We start from the raw sequence: 17476 nt of genomic DNA on the forward strand, positions 1-17476 counted from the left end.
ATATATATATATACAGTGGAATACTACTCAGCCATAAAAAAAGAACGAAATTTTGCCATTTGCAGCAACATGGATGGACTCGGAGGGCATTATGCTAAGTGAAATAAGTCAGACAGAGAAAGACTAATACTGTATGATGTAATTTACATGTAGAATCTAAAAAATAAAACAAACTAGTGAAGATAACAAAAAAGAAGACGACTCACAGATACAGAGAACAAATGAGTGGTAATCAGTGGGGGGAAGGGGCAGGTACAAACTACTGGATATAAGATAGGTTACAAGGGTGTAGTGTACAACACGGGAAGTACAGCTAATATTTTCTAGTAAGTGTAAATGGAAAGTAACCTTTAAAAACAGTATAAAAATTTTTTTAAAAAAGGAACGAGTGCTATCTCTACACAGAGCTATGGAGTGATAACCTAGATATCTTACTAAGTGAAAATAGAAAAGTACTTTTTATCTTAAAGAGGGGGTGCTGCATATGAATATATATATATATATATATATATATATATATATATATATATATTTACTTGTACTTTTTAAAAATTAAAGGTGAACTGAAAACAATTATAGGGTTTCCAATCAGGGAAGGAGAGAAGAGTGTAGAGGGAACATAAAGGGAAGCTATGTTTCCCTAAGAATACTTTTTTCTGTAGCTTTGACTTCGGAACCATGTGAATGCTTTATAAATTTATGAAGCAAAGCTAAATTAAAATTTAATTCCAATACCTAAAATTAGAAACAATAATGAAAACAGTGAATTTAAGCATACTGAGTTGGGTAGCTTAACCACCTGGAGGGATTTTTTCAAGTGGGTTTAAACTTAATATTTTGAAATCCTTCAAAAATATACAGAAAAAGTTGAAAGAATTTTATAGTAAACATTCATATGCCTACCACCTACATTCTACAATTAATGTTTTGCTATATTTGCTTTATCACATATTTATCCATCTATCCATCCATAAATTCTTTTTCTTTAAGAAAACTGTTATTTTAAAACAGGTTGTGGATGGGGACCTCCCTGGTGGTCCACTGGTTAAGAATCCACCTTCCAATGCAGCGGATGCGGGTTCAATCCCTGGTCGGGGAATTAAGATCCCACATGCCGCCAGGCAACTAAGCCCACGCACCACAACTACTGAGCCCGTGTGCTCTGGAGCCCACGCACCACAACCAAAGATCCTGCATCCCACAACAAAGATTCTGTGAAGACCTGACGCAGCCAAATAAATAAATAAATATTTGTTTAAAAAATTTTAAAAATAAAACAAGTTGTGGAACTAATTAGAATACTTTACCCATAAACACTTCAGCATGAATATTATGAACTGGAGTTCAATATTTATTTGCGTGTGTGATTTTTTAGGTAAGATTTGCAAACAGTGAAACACACACATCTTAAATATAGCATTTGATGAATTTTGACAAATGACTACACCTGTGTCGTTTGTTTTTTTAAATTTATTTATTTGGTTGTGTTGGGTCTTAGTTGTGGCACGTGGGTTCTTTGCTGCCACACGTGTTCTTTGTTGCCGCGTGCGGGATCTTCCTTGAGGCAAGCAGGATTTTTAGTTGTGGCATGTGGGATCTTTTCAAACCCCAATCAAAAAGTTATCATCACCCCAGAAAGTTCTTTCCTGTCCCTTCCTAATCAATCCCCAGCACCTCAGGCAACCTCTGCTCTAATTTTTTAAAAAACCATAGATAAATTTTGTTTGTTCTAGAACTTAATATAATTGAGATCATACAGTATGGACCCTTTGTTTCTGTTTTCTTTCACCTGTCTTAAAGTTTTTAGTATTCATCCATCCTCTTATCAGTGGTTCATTGCTTTTTGTTGTTGAGTAGTATTCCATTTTACGAATATACTACAGTTTGTTTATCCATTATCTTTTGATGGACTTCTGGGCTATTTCTAGATTTTACATATATTCTTATATAAATGTGTTATGGACTTAGTGCTGGATTAGGGAAGATATATGTTTAACCTTTTAAGAAACTGCCAGACCTTTTCTCAAAGGGATTGTACCATATTACACTTCCATCAACAGTGTATGAATTATTATTTTTTTTAAATAAAGCTTTGCATGTTCATTGATTGGAATGTCAGAATTGAAATTGATGAATAACTTTTAAAAATATTTAAATAAATTAAAAATGCTGGGCAGATAGTTTAGATATCTGGGAATGTTGTAGTTTTACTGATTTTTTTCTATTTTAGCACTTATTGCATATATGCTTTGACATGAGGTATTGAGAAATATGATGAAATGTGTATACAGTCCCTGCCATGCTCATAAAGTATCATTCTGAAAATGAACTTCAATGCAAAGACATACCTTCTAGGTTTATTTTATGTGTAACGGTACTTGTACTTAGTTGACATTCAATCTCCTATGTTAGATAAAGTAAACTATGGATGATTACAAGTTTGAAGGAATTTGTGTATTTTTTAGTGTAATAAAAACATATACAGATGAGCAAACAGGTTTAGCAGGGCTTGATAACTAGCCCCAGATCACACAGCTAGTAAGGGAAGAAGCCTCAGGATTCAAATCCAGGGCAGTCTGACTCCAAGGCCAGTACTTGCTTTTCTTTATTAAAAACAAACAGACAAAAACAACATTCAAACATGGGCTAGTAGACATTTTAAAGCTGAGTATTTGATATTACTATTACAATTATGCCCTTTTCAATTCCATCTATCACCAAACTCCCATCTTGTAGCCTATTTAGCCTAATGGCTCTTGAAATGCCAATAGCACTAGATGATCTTTCACTGCCCTAGTATGTAACATTAACGACTCTTTTATATGGACGTCTTTTAAGTTAACCTTCATAGTCAAGATACCTTGAAAACCACTTCCTTCCTTTGCATGCTTGGGTACGAGGTAAAATGGCTGTCGTCTTAAATTGTTCTTAACTTTTGCTCCAAGCCAGTTACTGATGGGCAGGCCTCCCGCGGTGCTAGTAGGCCAGCTGCTTTTAGATTCCAAAGCCAGGATTATATCGACAGATATTTCTTTAGGTTTTCTAACCAGAAGTGTTACTGCAGGGCTCCCTCTTCTCTTCCTCTGCACCATGACATCTGTATCTGTTTAAACATATTAATAAAGAAGAAAGGGCTTATCAATCTAGTTTTCTCTAAAAACACAGGGAAAATAACAGCTATAATTGGAGATCCATAAGTACTAAGTGTAAGATGAAAATTAGTTCTAAAGAAGAAAATGACCCCACAAGGCAGTGTTTACTCATTTAGCCAGTATTTATTGATGATACCCATTATGGGGTGTATTATCAAGATTCTGTCTGGTATATAAAATGAGTAGCCCCCAAAGACTTTGGGGTTTGGGAGTGCTGTGATTAAATTTTCATTTAAATTTGTGTATGGTGGTTTGGAGGGAAGCCTACATAAGAGGCCAGATGAGCAGCAGGGAGGAGAGAGGTGATTCAGAAGATCTCAGCGGGAATTCCCTGGCTGTCCAGTGGTTAGGACTCCACGCTTTTGCTGCCGAGGGCACAGGTTCAAGCCCTCACCGGGGAACTAAGAACCTGCAAGCTGTGTGGCATGGGCAAACTGAAAAAAACAAAACAGCAACAGCCCAGCCCAGAGGGTGGGGGCGTGTCATACAGAGAGGCAGTGAGCATCAGGACCCAGGGAGCAAGCACTGTTCACTGCCGCATTATTCACAACAGCCAAGATGCTGAGACAACCTAGGTGTCCTCTGATGAATGAATGGGTAAAGAGGTTGTGGCATGTATAGACAATGGAATATTATTCAGCCTTAACAAGGAAGGATATCCTGCATTTGTGACAATATGGATGAACTTGGAGGTCACTGTGCTAAGCAAAGTACACGACCTCATTTATATGGAGAAGCTAAGAAAGTCAAATACATAGAAGCAGACTGTAGAATGGAGGTTACGAGGGGCGGGGAGGTGGGAGAAGTGGGAAGATGTTCATCAGAGAGTACAGAGTTAGGGCTTCCCTGGTGGCGCAGTGGTTGAGAGTCCGCCTGCCGATGCAGGGGACGCAGGTTCGTGCCCCGGTCCGGGAAGATCCCACACGCCGCGGAGCGGCTGCGCCCGTGAGCCATGGCCGCTCAGCCTGCGCGTCCGGAGCCTGTGCTCCGCAACGTTACGTAGGGTGAGTCTAGAGACCTAACGTACAGCATGATGACTGTTAATATGACTGTACTGCATACGGGAAATGTGCTAAGAGAGTAGATTTCAGGTACTCTCACCTCACACACAAAAAGGTAACTATGTGAGAAGATATGTTAATTAGCCTGACTGTGGTGGTCATTTCACTATGTGTATCAAAACATCACGTTCTGCACCTTGATATGTACAATTTTTATTAAAAAAAAAAAAGACCCAGGTCGCAGAGGTGAAAGCAATTAAAGAGATTCAAACTAATAGAACTGGTGGATAAACTGAATCCGTGAGGTAGGAACAAGGCCGGAGTCTGGGAGGATGTCCCACGATTCTGGCCTGGGAAATGGTTGACGTTGAGTCTACTCTTCAACACAGAGTTGGGCGGGAAGAAGAAAGACTGGGCTGAGATGAACTTCATTTCAGATACACTGAGCTCTAGGTGCCTGGGGGAGACCCAACAGGAGTTGGCCACTGCGCAGCTGGCCAGAAACTCGGGAAGGGCTTCTGGATGAGAGATACTGGTTCGGGGATGTGGGGTGCACAAGCAGTAAAGGCCACTCCCAGATAAGACTCTCATGTGGAAGGCACAGCAACGGGGGAGAAGACAGAGCACGAAGGAGAAAATCCTAGAGCATCATTCTCTTGTCACTAAATCCACCAACCCACCAACTTCTTACCCATCATCTTCTCTTTTCATCCTACTACCACCTAGGAAGTGTCCGTCCACCTTTCAAAGGCCACCGTTGGCCTCCCCCTCCCTACTGGATCATGCCTGTCTGCATACTAAGGGATCCAGGGTCTCTCATTCTAAAGGACACCTCTCCCTTGACCCTGCATCTGCTGCCTCCCCATACTTACCCATCTTTCTACTTCCTTCGCACCCAGCACTTTCCAGAGAGTTGCCATACCTGCTTCCCTTCTCTCTTGTGCGCTCATGACTCCGCCGAAACTGCTACGTCAAAGTTACCAACACCCCCAGAAAGCAAACCGAAGACCAAAATCCAGTGGCTTTCTGGATGTCAGCAGCATTGTAAACACTGACCACTCCTGCAAAATACTCGTGGTCACATTTTGCTCCCTTTCTTCTCCCCAACCTCCAATGGGATCCTCTTCTCACCACCCTACTTAACACTGCAATTTCTCCCCTGTGCCACCCCCAGCATTCCTGAACCCTCTCACTTCGCTACACTTTTTCACCATAGGACTTACTACTTTCTACTATACAAGATAATTATGTTTTCCATTTGTTATTAAAGGCGTATATGCCTTACATGATTATAAGGTACAGAAGGGTGAGGGTCTTCATCTATTTGTTCATTACTAGATCCCAAACACCTAGAACACTTAGCACATCAGATGACCAATGACCATCAGTTACATTAATGGAAAATGAATCTACACTCTCCACCTAGGTGCTTTCGTCCATTGTCAATGCCAGTTGTATGTTTACCTGCAGCCCAAACATACCCTCTGAGCTCCAAACCCATATCCAACTACATACTTGACACCTTCATTTCAATGTATCATAGGAATCTCTAACTTAACATATCCAGACTCTCAACTGCCTTCTTATAGTATCTTCTCCAAAGAAGTCAGAGCAAATTTTTAAAAACAGAAAGCCAATCATTACCCTCTAAGTAAAACCTGGCTTCTCAATGAACATGGCATAAAATCTAAACTCCTTTCCAGGATCTACAAGTCCTCCTAGAATCTGGCCCCGGCCTCCTCTTCTACCTCATTTCATGTCACTCTTCCCCTTGTCCACATGGACCTTTTGCTTCTAGAGCTTATCAAGCTCTTTTCTGCCTCAGGGCCTTACTCCACCACCCACTCTACCCCAAATGCTACCACTCCTCCCAGTTCACTCCCTTCAAAGCATGCATTGCAAGTTGTGTTTACAAATTTCAGAGGAGAATCCCACCAATTTTATTCAACCACATATACCAAGCGGTGCAGGCAGCATTTCAGTGAATATTCAGTGGAGGCCAAAATAGAGCCAGTCAGAAATTCCCCAGTGGTCCAGTGGTTAGGACTCCACACTTTCACTGCCAAGGGCCCAGGTTCAACCCCTGGTCAGGGAACTAAGATCCCACACAGCTGCGTGGTGCGGCCAAAATAAAAAAACCAAACAAACAAACCAAAAAACAAACAAAATAGAGTCAATCAACATTTAGGAAGAATACCAAGAAAATATAGTAGACTAAAATCAAGAGCAAAGAGTTGTTTCTAGGAGGTAGCAGTCAACAGTCTGCTGCAGGGAGATCAAGAAAGATCAGGAGAGGCAATTAGTAGATATGATTAGATCTTTAAGAATCAAAAGTCAAAGATCTTACCTTCAATATTTTTAATTTCTTCCTTAATGATTTTCCTAAACTTGGACAGCATCTTAGAAGCTGATAATATTTCCCCTTCTAAAAACTGACCCAGAGGATTTCCTTTGGGATTTCTTTTGAACTTCACAAAGTAATGAGCACCACTGTTGTAATATTCTTCCAGCTGAATTCGGGGGACCTCCAGTTTGAACATAACGTCAAATTCATTAGGAGCAGAAACCTAAGAAACAGTAAAAATAGCACTGATGTGTTTGCTTGTGAATATTTTCCAACCAACTAAAATCTTTTTTCTTAAAATTTCCACTTAAAATCCTACCAGGAAAAGCAAGATTTCTAATATTTATACCCTCTGGGAGTGAGACTAGGGGAGCTAGGTGAAGAGTATTGGCTTCAGTTTGTAGGTTCTATACGCATTTTCTTAAAAACAATTCAAAATACTATGCAAGCTTTAAAAATCTGTACCAGTTTTTTCCTGAGATTAAAGCTTGATAAAATTAAAGAAATTTAAGTGCTACCTTTTAAGTTACAAGCTACACACTGAGCCAGCCCCCTGTCACTGGTCTCAAAAATATGTGTAATTACCTCCTGGCTAGTTGAGCAAGGGCCGTCTCCTTACAGCTAACAGTCAGCCAAATGAGTATGAGCTCCAAGTCATACACTAACGACATTAATGTCTTTGAACCACAACATTTTAAGAGCTTCAGGGAATTCCCTGGCGGTCCAGTGATTAGGACTCCATGCTTTCACTGCCAAGGGCATGGGTTCCATCCCTGGTCAGGGAGCTAAGGTCCCACAAGCCGTGCAGCATGGCCAAAAATAAATAAATAAATAAACAAGAACTTCAAAGAATCTTCTTCATCACCACAATAATAATTACAGCAATTATAATAAATGATTATTTTCCTATATTAAAAATGCACAAGTCTTTTACTCATTAGGAGTACGCTTCAAGTACAGCTATTGGACTGTACTATTCAACACAGTAACTGGTGGCCCTCTGTCTTTTTTTTTTTTTTAATTAGTTATTTATTTATTTTTGGCTGCGTTGGGTCTTTGTTGCTGCACACGGGCTTTCTCTAGTTGCGGCAAGCAGGGGCTACTCTTCGTTGTGGTACGCGGGCTTCTCATTGTGGTGGCTTCTCTTGTTGCGGAGCACGGGCTCTAGGCCCGCGGGCTTCAGTAGTTGTGGCTCTCGGGCTCTAGAGCGCAGGCTCAGTAGTTGTGGCACGAGGGTTTAGTTGCTCCATGGCATGTGGGATCTTCGCAGAACAGGGCTCGAACCCGTGTCCCCTGCATTGGCAGGCGGATTCTTTTTTTTTTTTTTTTTTCTTGCGTTATGCGGGCCTCTCACTGTTGTGGCCTCTCCCATTTGCGGAGCACAGGCTCCGGACGCGCAGGCCCAGCGGCCACGGCTCACGGGCCCAGCCGCTCCGCGGCATGTGGGATCCTCCCGAAACGGGGCACGAACCCGCGTCTCCTGCAACGGCAGGCGGACTCTCAAGCACTGCGCCACCAGGGAAGCCCGGCAGGCGGATTCTTAACCACTGCGCCACTGGGGAAGCCCTGCCCTATGTCTTTTGACCATGTGAACGTGGCTAGTCCAAACTGAGATGTACCATGCTGTGCAGTGAACCGTGTCCTCTCAAAATTCATATATTGAAGCCCTAACCCCCAATGTAACTGTACTTGGAGACAGGGCTTTTAGGAAATAATGAAGGTTAAATGAGATCATGAGGGTAGGGTCCTAGTTGATAGGACTGGTGGACTTAGATGAAGTGAGATTGGTTGCTGTGTCTCTGCACACATGCTCTGAGAAACACAGCGAGGACACAGGGAGAAGTTGGCTATCTGCAAACCAGGACGACAGCCCTCACCAGAACCTAACCGTTCTGGCACCCTGATCATGGACTTCCAGCCTCCAGAACCATGAGAAAATAAATGTCTGTTGTTTAAGCCACTCAGTCTATGATATTTTATTATGGCAGCCCAAGCTGACTAGGACATACTATGGGGGTGAAACAAACACGTGAAGTGCCATCAGTGGGAATGAAGTAAAAGCCTCTGAAAATCCACTTTTCCATAAAAGTAACAAGAACATGGGCAGAAAAAGTCAAATTCAACTTTTTCAGGTCTTTGTAAATTAACCAAAGGCTTGCAACAATCCAAGGAGGATTTATTCAAGAAAAATGGTTGAGGGCTTCCCTGGTGGCACAGTGATTGACAGTCCACCTGCCGATGCAGGGGACACGGGTTCGTGCCCCGGTCCGGGGAGATCCCACATGCCGCGGAGCGGCTGGGCCCGTGAGCCATGGCCGCTGAGCCTGTGTGTCCGGAGCCTGTGCTCCGCAACGGGGGAGGCCACAGCAGTGAGAGGCCCGCGTACCACAAAAAAAAAAGAAAGAAAAGAAAAAGAAAAATGGTTGAATCCCAGTAAGCACAGTGAGCCTTGAGGGCACCCTAAATCGCCCTTTTCCCATCCCCAGCAGCATTCCCACTCCGGACCAGAAACCCTCCACCAAGAGCAGCCAGAACTCCGACTTCTAATACCATAGGTTAGGTTTGCCTGTTTGGGAACATCATATAAACTGAATCATATAGTAGGTACCCTTTATACCTGACGTCTTTCATTTAACACTGTTTGTGAGATTCATCTATATCGTTCTGTCTATAGTGGTAGTTTGTTCTTTTTCATTCTGTGTAGTATTCCACTGAATTAATGGAATATACCAAAATAGATTTACTTATTCTGTTGTTGAGTATTTGGTTTGTTTCCAGTTTTTAACTACTACAAATAGTTCTGAGTTTAACTGTTACAAAGTTATTCTGAGCATTCTTACATATGCCTTTGGGCGGCCATGAGCACCCGTTGCTATTGTATATGTGCCCAGGAGTGGGGCTGTTGGACCACAGGACAGGCAAATCTTGAACTTTAGAAAAAAATGTCAGTTTTCAAGAGGTAGTACCAATTTATCCTCCCAGCATCCATGCAAGGGAGTTTCAGTTGCTCCACATCTCCTCCAAACTTGGAATTGTCAAGTCTTTTAAAATTTTAGCTCAAGGAACAAAAATCAGTCCATGTGGACAAGGGGAAGAGTGACATGAAATGAGGCTGAAGCGGAGGCCGGGGCCCAGATTCTGCGAGGACCTGTAGGTCCTGGAAAGGAGTTCAGATTTTATTCCATCACGTTCATTGAGAAGCCAGGTTTTAGCTTTGTATTTTTAAAAATTTACTCTGGCCTCTGTGGAGATATCATCAGAAGGCAAATAAGGAGATTGGAAAGGCAAAACTCAGGTGAAAGATGATGGTGGCTTAGATGGAGGCGGGGGTGAGCTGCTGGGGATGGACAAAAAGAACATTATGAACTGAAAATCCCACAGGGAATTTCTACAAGAAAACTTCCAGATTTTCACCTAGAATTTGATAATATTACAATAAAATACATGAATGGAAATGCGTCAATATGAATCCAAGTAAAAGAGTTAATGAGAAGTGTCTTTTGTCTATCCCTTTACCAATTATAAAGTTTGGAATCCAACTTTGAAATTTAAGTGTATGCATAACAGAAGGAAATACACCAAAATAACGGTGAATAAAACAAACAGGAACAATACTGTTCTTCTATATGCTTTTCTGAAATTTCCAGGGACATCAACACGGAACAGGGGCAAATCCGGGAGAGGCTGAGGAAAGAGGTATGGAGCAGGGGTACTGTTGTGCTGTGGGAACCTACTGAGGGCAGGCAGTGGGTCAACTCTACAATGAACACGTATATACCTTTTATAATCTGTTTTTTAAAAGCAATACATGTTTTAGATAAAACAAATTTCACTGAATTTTCTTCCATCAGCTTGATTTCAAAAGGAGAGGGGTACTGCTATATTTAAAGTGCATAACCAACAAGGACCTACTGTATAGCACAGGGAACTCTGCTCAATATAAAGTAACAACCTAAACAGGAAAAGAATTTGAAAAAGAATAGATACATGTACATGTATAACTGAATCACTTTTCTGTACTCCCGAAACTAACACAACATTGTTAATCAACTATACTGCAAAACGAAATAAAAAGTTTTAAAAAATAAATAAATAAAAAGGAGAGTGGTTCTGATGGGAGACTGTTTTCTGTCTTCTCGTTCTCTAGTTCTAACTAATAACTTTCTCTTCCCTTTGGACCCTCCATATAATAGAACTGATCCACATTTATATAGTAAGAATCATGCTCCAGGCAGATTAGTCTGATGCAAGTTTTGCTCACTTGGCTTTCAAGAAGCTTTAGATGGAATTATATGAGTGGTCTTCAGTGCTAAAAGAGTTTTAAGATCCAAAGACGGATACATACACCATCTTTCTGCGATAAACAAATTATCACTGCGTCCACAGCAATAAAATGAGCAGCCGTATAAGGGTTCAAAGTTGGGCAAAACGTTCTGTGACAATGGAGCTTGCAATCTAGATGGGAAGCCAAAACAAGACAGCCATGTCACAGGCCACAAAAGAACACGAGTCTGAGTTACTTCCGAAGGGAAGTGAGGGGCGCGTAGGAGGTGGGTATGAGCGGCGGGAACTGCAGCGGAGGCGCGGCGCAGCTCACCTTCACGCGCTCGTAGTAGCTCCCGGTGCGCAGCAGCGTGACGCCTTTGAACTCGGACTCACAGCTCTGCAGTCTCCGCAGCAGGTGGTCCATGAGCCTGTTCACCACCTCCGCCGCCGCAGAGATTTCCTGGCGGCTCAGCCTCAACTTCTCCAGTACCGCCCGGGGCTTCCAGGGGCCGGGCGCCTCCTTCTCGCGCCCGAGACTGGGGACTGGGACCAGCGGGCCGGGGACCTCCGTGGGCCCGGGCTGGGGTCTCCGCTCCCGAGCGGAGCGCGCGGTGCCCTCGCGGCGAGATGCACGCCTGGGAAGGGGCAGCCCCGGGGCCGCGGGAGGCATCACCCCTTCGGTCCGAGCAGGCGGACCCTCCACCCGGTCCTCGGCGCGGGCAGCCCGCGCGCGTACCTGCCGCTTCTCCTGTGGGTCCGGGCCGCTCTTCTCCCTCCGGGATCCCGACGGCCTGGCGGGGACGCACCTCCGCGCGCTGGGCCGGGCGGCCTCAGGGACGGCCGGGGACTCTCTAGGCTCGGTCGGGGCGCCCTTCACACGCGGCACCGAGACCCTGGGGGCGGCGGCTTCCGCCTCCGAAGCTGCTCCCGTCGCCTTTCCGCGCCGCGGGGCCATGGCTGGCGCTCTCGGCTCCCCAGAGGGAGAAGACTCGGCTTCGGGAAAAGGCCTTGGGAGGAGGAGCCAGCAGTGGCGATTGGAAGTGAAACTTCAACATCTGGCGGGAACTCGGCAAACGCTGTGCGGAAGAAGAGCCCAGGGCCAGGCGGCCACGGGGAGCCACGCCCCCGCCGCTCCCGTAGTCGCCCACTTTCTCGCCTTCGCGTGGAGCGGTGCCGGCGGCTTGGGAACCGCGCAAAACCGAACCTAGGGCAGCGCACAACACCTTCGCGAGCTTTGAAAGCGAGACACGTTTGGCGGCGTAGCGCCTACAAATTTGGGGGGAAACTATAACACCTTCTCGCACATTGAAGTTGACAGAGAAACTTTTTCAGTGTAAGTTTCAATAAAGCATTTTTTTTATTAAAGGGAAATAGAAAAAAAAATTTTTACTAGATGGAATGAGATGTGGATTGACTGTAATTGGAATAAATATTTCATATTATTTGACTTTGTAAAAGCACACACAATCTTAAACGGTGAAGTTCCTATTGGTGAGTTTTAGCCACTGGTTCTCAAAAGCCCATCAAAAAATGGCACTTGCATTTTAAATAATCCATACTGCTTTGGCGTTGTGATTCAAGAGTTTCTCAATACAGGCTTTCAAGTATCGCTATCTAAAGCCAAATCGTTTACAAAAACACGTATTTGACAGGAAGCCCCTAGGTTTAACGTGCCTGGTACTTTTCTTTTTAACCATCCTAACCATTTTTAAGTGTACAGTTCAGTGTGAAACCATCTCCACTATCCATCTCAGAACTCTTCATCTTGAAAAACAGAAACTCTACCCACTAAACCATAACACCCCATTCCCCCTGCTCTCTCCAGCTTCTGGTAAGAGCCCTTCTATTTTCTGTCTCTGAATTTGACACTCTGGATACTTCATGTAAGTGGAGTCATACAGTATTTGTCCTTTTGAGATGGGCTTATTCACTTAAAGTCCTCAAGGTTTATCTACGTTGGAGCAGGTGTCAGCCTTCCTTTTTAAGGCTGAATAACTTCATTGTACGTATGTACCACATTTTGTTTTCCATTCATCTGTCAATGGACAAAAATGCCTTGATTACTTTTTCAAAAGTTTTCTTTGAAACCAGTATTTTAATATGTCCTTCTCTTTGAACTGTGATGTAAGAGATGTTTTTCTCTTGTAAAATGAAAGGAGGACTATCGTGTAGTCAGACTTGTTGTCAAGCAGACCAATTCCAGGGAAGAGTTAAATGTAAGTTGAAATGTAGAAAGCCGTTTCCTTAAAACTGCAGGTGTACTTGGGCTGTCTTCCAGGATGTGCAGGAGGAGTATGCCTGCTCCAGACTAAAGACCTCTGCTCTATGGTTCTATTTTTGTTCTCCAAGGGCTCCATGCTTGTCATGGAATCCTGTAAATGCCTCTATAGCTGGCTTAATGCTGTCTTCCAGCTGTTTCCAAAGTCTTCTAAAGTGCACTGGTGTTAGCTCAACCAAAAATGTGCAAGCAGCAATCAACCAGACCAGAATCAAATACCTCTTCTGCTGACCCGTCAAAGGAGGAAAACTTGTTCCTTGCTCAATCTTGCAGCAGCAATCAGTGTCAAAATTATAGAAGGAATGACTTTTTAGTTGAATCTTGATAACGAGTTTGGATTTTATCTAGTAGGGAAAAACAAGAGATGTGGATATATATTTTAACTACATGATTTTATATCTTCTCCTTTATATCTCATGTTTGTCTCAGTAATTCACTTAGTCACTCAACAAATATTTGGCACAAATACTATATGCCAAGCTCAGTTCTAGGCTCTTGGGATATATTGATAAGCAAATATCCTTGTCTTCCTGGTGCTTGCATTCTGGCAGGGAGAAACAGACAATAAACATAACACATATATAAATTATCCCATATAGTAAAAAAGGATGAGCTATATTGAAAAAGGAAAAAATAGTGCAGGAATAATCAGGAGTGAGGAATGGTACAATACTAAAATAGTGAGAGAATGACATTTGAGCAAAGATTTAAAGGAGGGGATACCCAGGGGAAGAGTGTTCCAGAAGAAGGAAAAGTTAATGCAAAGGACCTAAAGTGGGACTATGCCTCGTTGTTCAAACGACAACCAGTGTGGCTGGAGCTTATGAACTTTGAGGTGATGTGTGGGTTATCAACTTACTGCCTCTCAGCTCCAAACACACCCTTCAATAAATGCTTTCTGATAAACAACAGAATTCCTTTAAGCATTTCTCTTTTAAAGTGCCCACTATGTTAACTTTTCTCAGTAGAAGTTGCTGGAGGAACATTGCAGGAGAAAGAGGTTTCCTGCAAGCTCCAACATAACAGAGGGAGTGGAAGGGGATTGACAGGGTGAAGGTCAGACTTGTGGGTATGAGAACATCTGGTAAAGCCTGCAAAGTGATCCCTCTGGGACCTTGCAGCCTTGGCCTGGCCATAACCTATCTAAAGCATACTAGGCAGGGAAACCAAGGTTCCTGCCTGACCTACATACAGCTGCCTGTGATCCACAGGGTCCCATACCAGGCATTTGATCCTTCTGCAAGACCCCTATGTTATGTAGCCCATGCTCTCTAAAGGCCTCCTGCCCTTGAGATTTGAATCCCTTCTTCTTTTTTTTTTTTGCGGTACGCAGGCCTCTCACTGTTGTGGCCTCTCCCATTGCGGAGCACAGGCTCCGGAAGCGCAGGCTCAGCGGCCATGGCTCACGGGCCCAGCCGCTCTGTGGCATGTGGGATCTTCCCGGACCGGGTCACGAACCCGTGCCCCCTGCATCGGCAGGCGGACTCTCAACCACTGCGCCACCAGGGAAGCGCTGAATCCCTTCTTAGTTTATTCTTCCTTGGGTACTCTCCCTCAGCCCTAGGGTACCATATATAGTTTCCTTATATAGTTATATATATAGTTATTCTTTTATTATAGCTAATTATTATTATATTAAATATCTCCTATTTAATCTACTGAGTGATTTCTATCTCCTGATTGGACCCAGACTGCTACAGAATTGGAACTGGGAGTGGTCCCAGGAGATAAAACCCTTAAGATGGGATTTGGGGATTGGTTTGGTTGTGCCCTTGGGCTAGAGTGCAGTGCTCAAGGAGGAAGAACCAGCAAAATGAGAAGGAGAAACCAGAAAAACAGGAGGAAAACCAGAAAATATTGATGTCTTAGAAGATAAGAAAGTGAATCAAGAAAGGGCTGTGAACAAGACATGGAAGCAACCTAAATGTCCATCAACAGATGAATGGATAAAGAAGATGTGGTGTATATATACCCAATGGAATATCGCTCAGCCATAAAAAAAAGAATGAGGGCTTCCCTGGTGGCGCAGTGATTGAGAGTCCGCCTGCCGATGCAGGGGACACGGGTTCGTGCCCCGGTCCGGGAAGATCCCACGTGCCGCGGAGCGGCCGGGCCCGTGAGCCATGGCCGCTGAGCCTGTGCGTCCGGAGCCTGTGCTCCGCAACGGGAGAGACCACAACAGTGAGAGGCCCGCGTACCGCAAAGAAAAAAAAAGAATGAAATATTGCCATTTGCAGTCAATGATATGGATGGACCTAGAGATTATCGCACTAAATGAAGTAAGTCAGACGAACAAGGACAAACATTACATATCACTTATACATAGAATCTAAAATATAATACAAATGAACCTATTTACAAAACAGAAACAGATTTGCAGACATAGAAAACAAACTTATGGTAACTGACATACTGCTGAACTGAATGAATAAGCATTTTCAGAACTCTAATGGAAAACTGATGAATTCATAAAAGTGCTAACAAAAGATCAAGATGAAAAAAAATTAATTACATGGGACTGAGTGAACTGATGAGGATGATTATAATTTTTGTGACTTTCTGTTTGAATAAAAAAAACAACAACAAAAACTTATGGTTACCAAAGGGGACAAGGGGAGGGGAGGGATAAATTAGGAGTATGGGATTAACAGATACACACTGCTGTGTACAGACTAGATAAGCAACAAGGAGTTACTATATAACACAGGGAATGATATCTTGTGATAACCTATAATAGAAAATAATCTGAAAAAATATATATAAACGAATTATTTTGCTGTACACCTGAAACTGACACAATATTGTAAATCAATTATACTTCAAAAAGAAAAAAGAAATGGCTATAAAGAAGTACCATATGATCCAGCTATTAGAGTTCTAGGTACTTATCTGAAGAATAGGAAAACACTAATTTGAAAAGGCATATGCACCCCTATGTTCATCACAGTATTATTTACAATAGCTAAGATATGGAAACAACCTAAGTGCCCACTGACAGATGAACGAATAAAGATGGGTCTATATGTGCAATGGAATATTACTCAGCCATAAAAAATGAAATCTCTCCATTTGCAGCAACAGCATTGAGGATATTATGCTAAGTGAGATAAGTCAAACAGAGAAAGAAAAATAGCATGACTTTACTCATATGAGGAATTAAAAAAAAAAAAAGAATTAACCAAACCAAACAAAACCAAACACATAGATACAGAGAACAGAGTATTGGTTACCAGAGGGAAAGGGGAGTGGGGGGAGAGTGAAAGGGGTAAAGGGGGTCAACTGTATGGTGACAGATGGGAACTAAACTTTTGGTGGTGAGCACCCTTCTGTAGTGTATACAGAAGAAGAAATATAATGTGGGACACGTGAAACATCTAATGTTATAAACCAGTGTTACCTCAAAAAACAAAAACAACAACCACCAAAAAAAAAAAAACCAGACAAAAGAAGAAAAAAAAATGGCTGTTTAGAAAATGAACTTGAGGACACAGGGAGGGGGAAGGGTAAGCTGGGACGAAGTGAGAGAGTGGCATGGACATATATACACTACCAAACGTAAAATAGACAGCTAGTGGAAAGCAGCCGCATAGCACAGGGAGATCAGCTCTGTGCTTTGTGTCCACCTAGAGGGGTGGGATAGGGAGGGTGGGAGGAAGATGCAAGAGGGAGGAGATATGGGCATATATGTATACGTATACCTGATTCACTTTGTTACACAGCAGAAACTAAAACACCATTGTAAAGCAATTATACTCCAATAAGATGTTAAAAAAAAAAGAAAGAAAAAGAAATGGCTGTGAAGGGAAAAAGCATTAACATACAAAATGTCCATCATCTTGCCTATGTGTAACTTCCTTTTGTGTTGAGTGACATTCTTCTCATTTGAAGCATGAGATACCTTAAAGTTTGTGGGCAGGTGAGGGTGCAGGGCAAGGGAAGAGGAAAAATGTATTCCAGGCTGAGTTAACAGCAAATGCAAACGGAAAACGATTAAGGAAGGTATTTGGAGGCCAGAAATTAAGGACTCTTCAATCATTTTTCTTTCCTTTTATGATAAATTACTTTAAGTCCATTTCATAAATCAATTCTTTTAAGAAGCTAGCATCTCCTATCATCTGCCATGGTGGACAGGATCATTCCCTCTGTAATTGCAGCTCACTGTGGCTTTATTATAGGATTTAATGCATTGCCTTATAACTGTGTGTGTGCCAGTCAGTAGTCTGGGAGCTCTTTGAGGACAAGGACTGAGATTTTTCATTTCTGTAAATCCAACCTTTCTCCAAAGTGGAAGTAAAATTGATCACCTTTTTCTTCTATTGCTTATACCCTGCCTCAATTGCCCAAGAAACTATATACCTCTCAAAAGCAGAGATTTGATTTTCTGCTTCTCAGATTACTCAACGGTAGATTTGAAACTAAGTATAGAGTAGAAGGA

The 17476-nt window shown here is 42.7% G+C and overlaps 1 protein-coding gene across 1 annotated transcript in view; it reads right to left on the reverse strand.

Annotated features, from left to right (window-relative positions):
• CGAS (cyclic GMP-AMP synthase) overlaps positions 1-11784 on the reverse strand; it is a 19031-nt gene extending 7247 nt beyond the window's left edge. Inside the window, 3 exon segments of the mRNA XM_007458399.1 lie at positions 2861-3103; positions 6501-6720; positions 11095-11784. Coding sequence (XP_007458461.1) covers positions 2861-3103; positions 6501-6720; positions 11095-11718 — 1087 coding nt within the window. The 5' untranslated portion in view covers positions 11719-11784.
• Between the last annotated feature and the right edge of the window lie 5692 nt (positions 11785-17476).

This window comes from Lipotes vexillifer, unplaced genomic scaffold (assembly GCF_000442215.2).
Source record: "Lipotes vexillifer unplaced genomic scaffold, Lipotes_vexillifer_v1.1 scaffold2, whole genome shotgun sequence".
In the NCBI taxonomy this organism is placed as follows: Eukaryota; Metazoa; Chordata; class Mammalia; order Artiodactyla; family Lipotidae; genus Lipotes; species Lipotes vexillifer.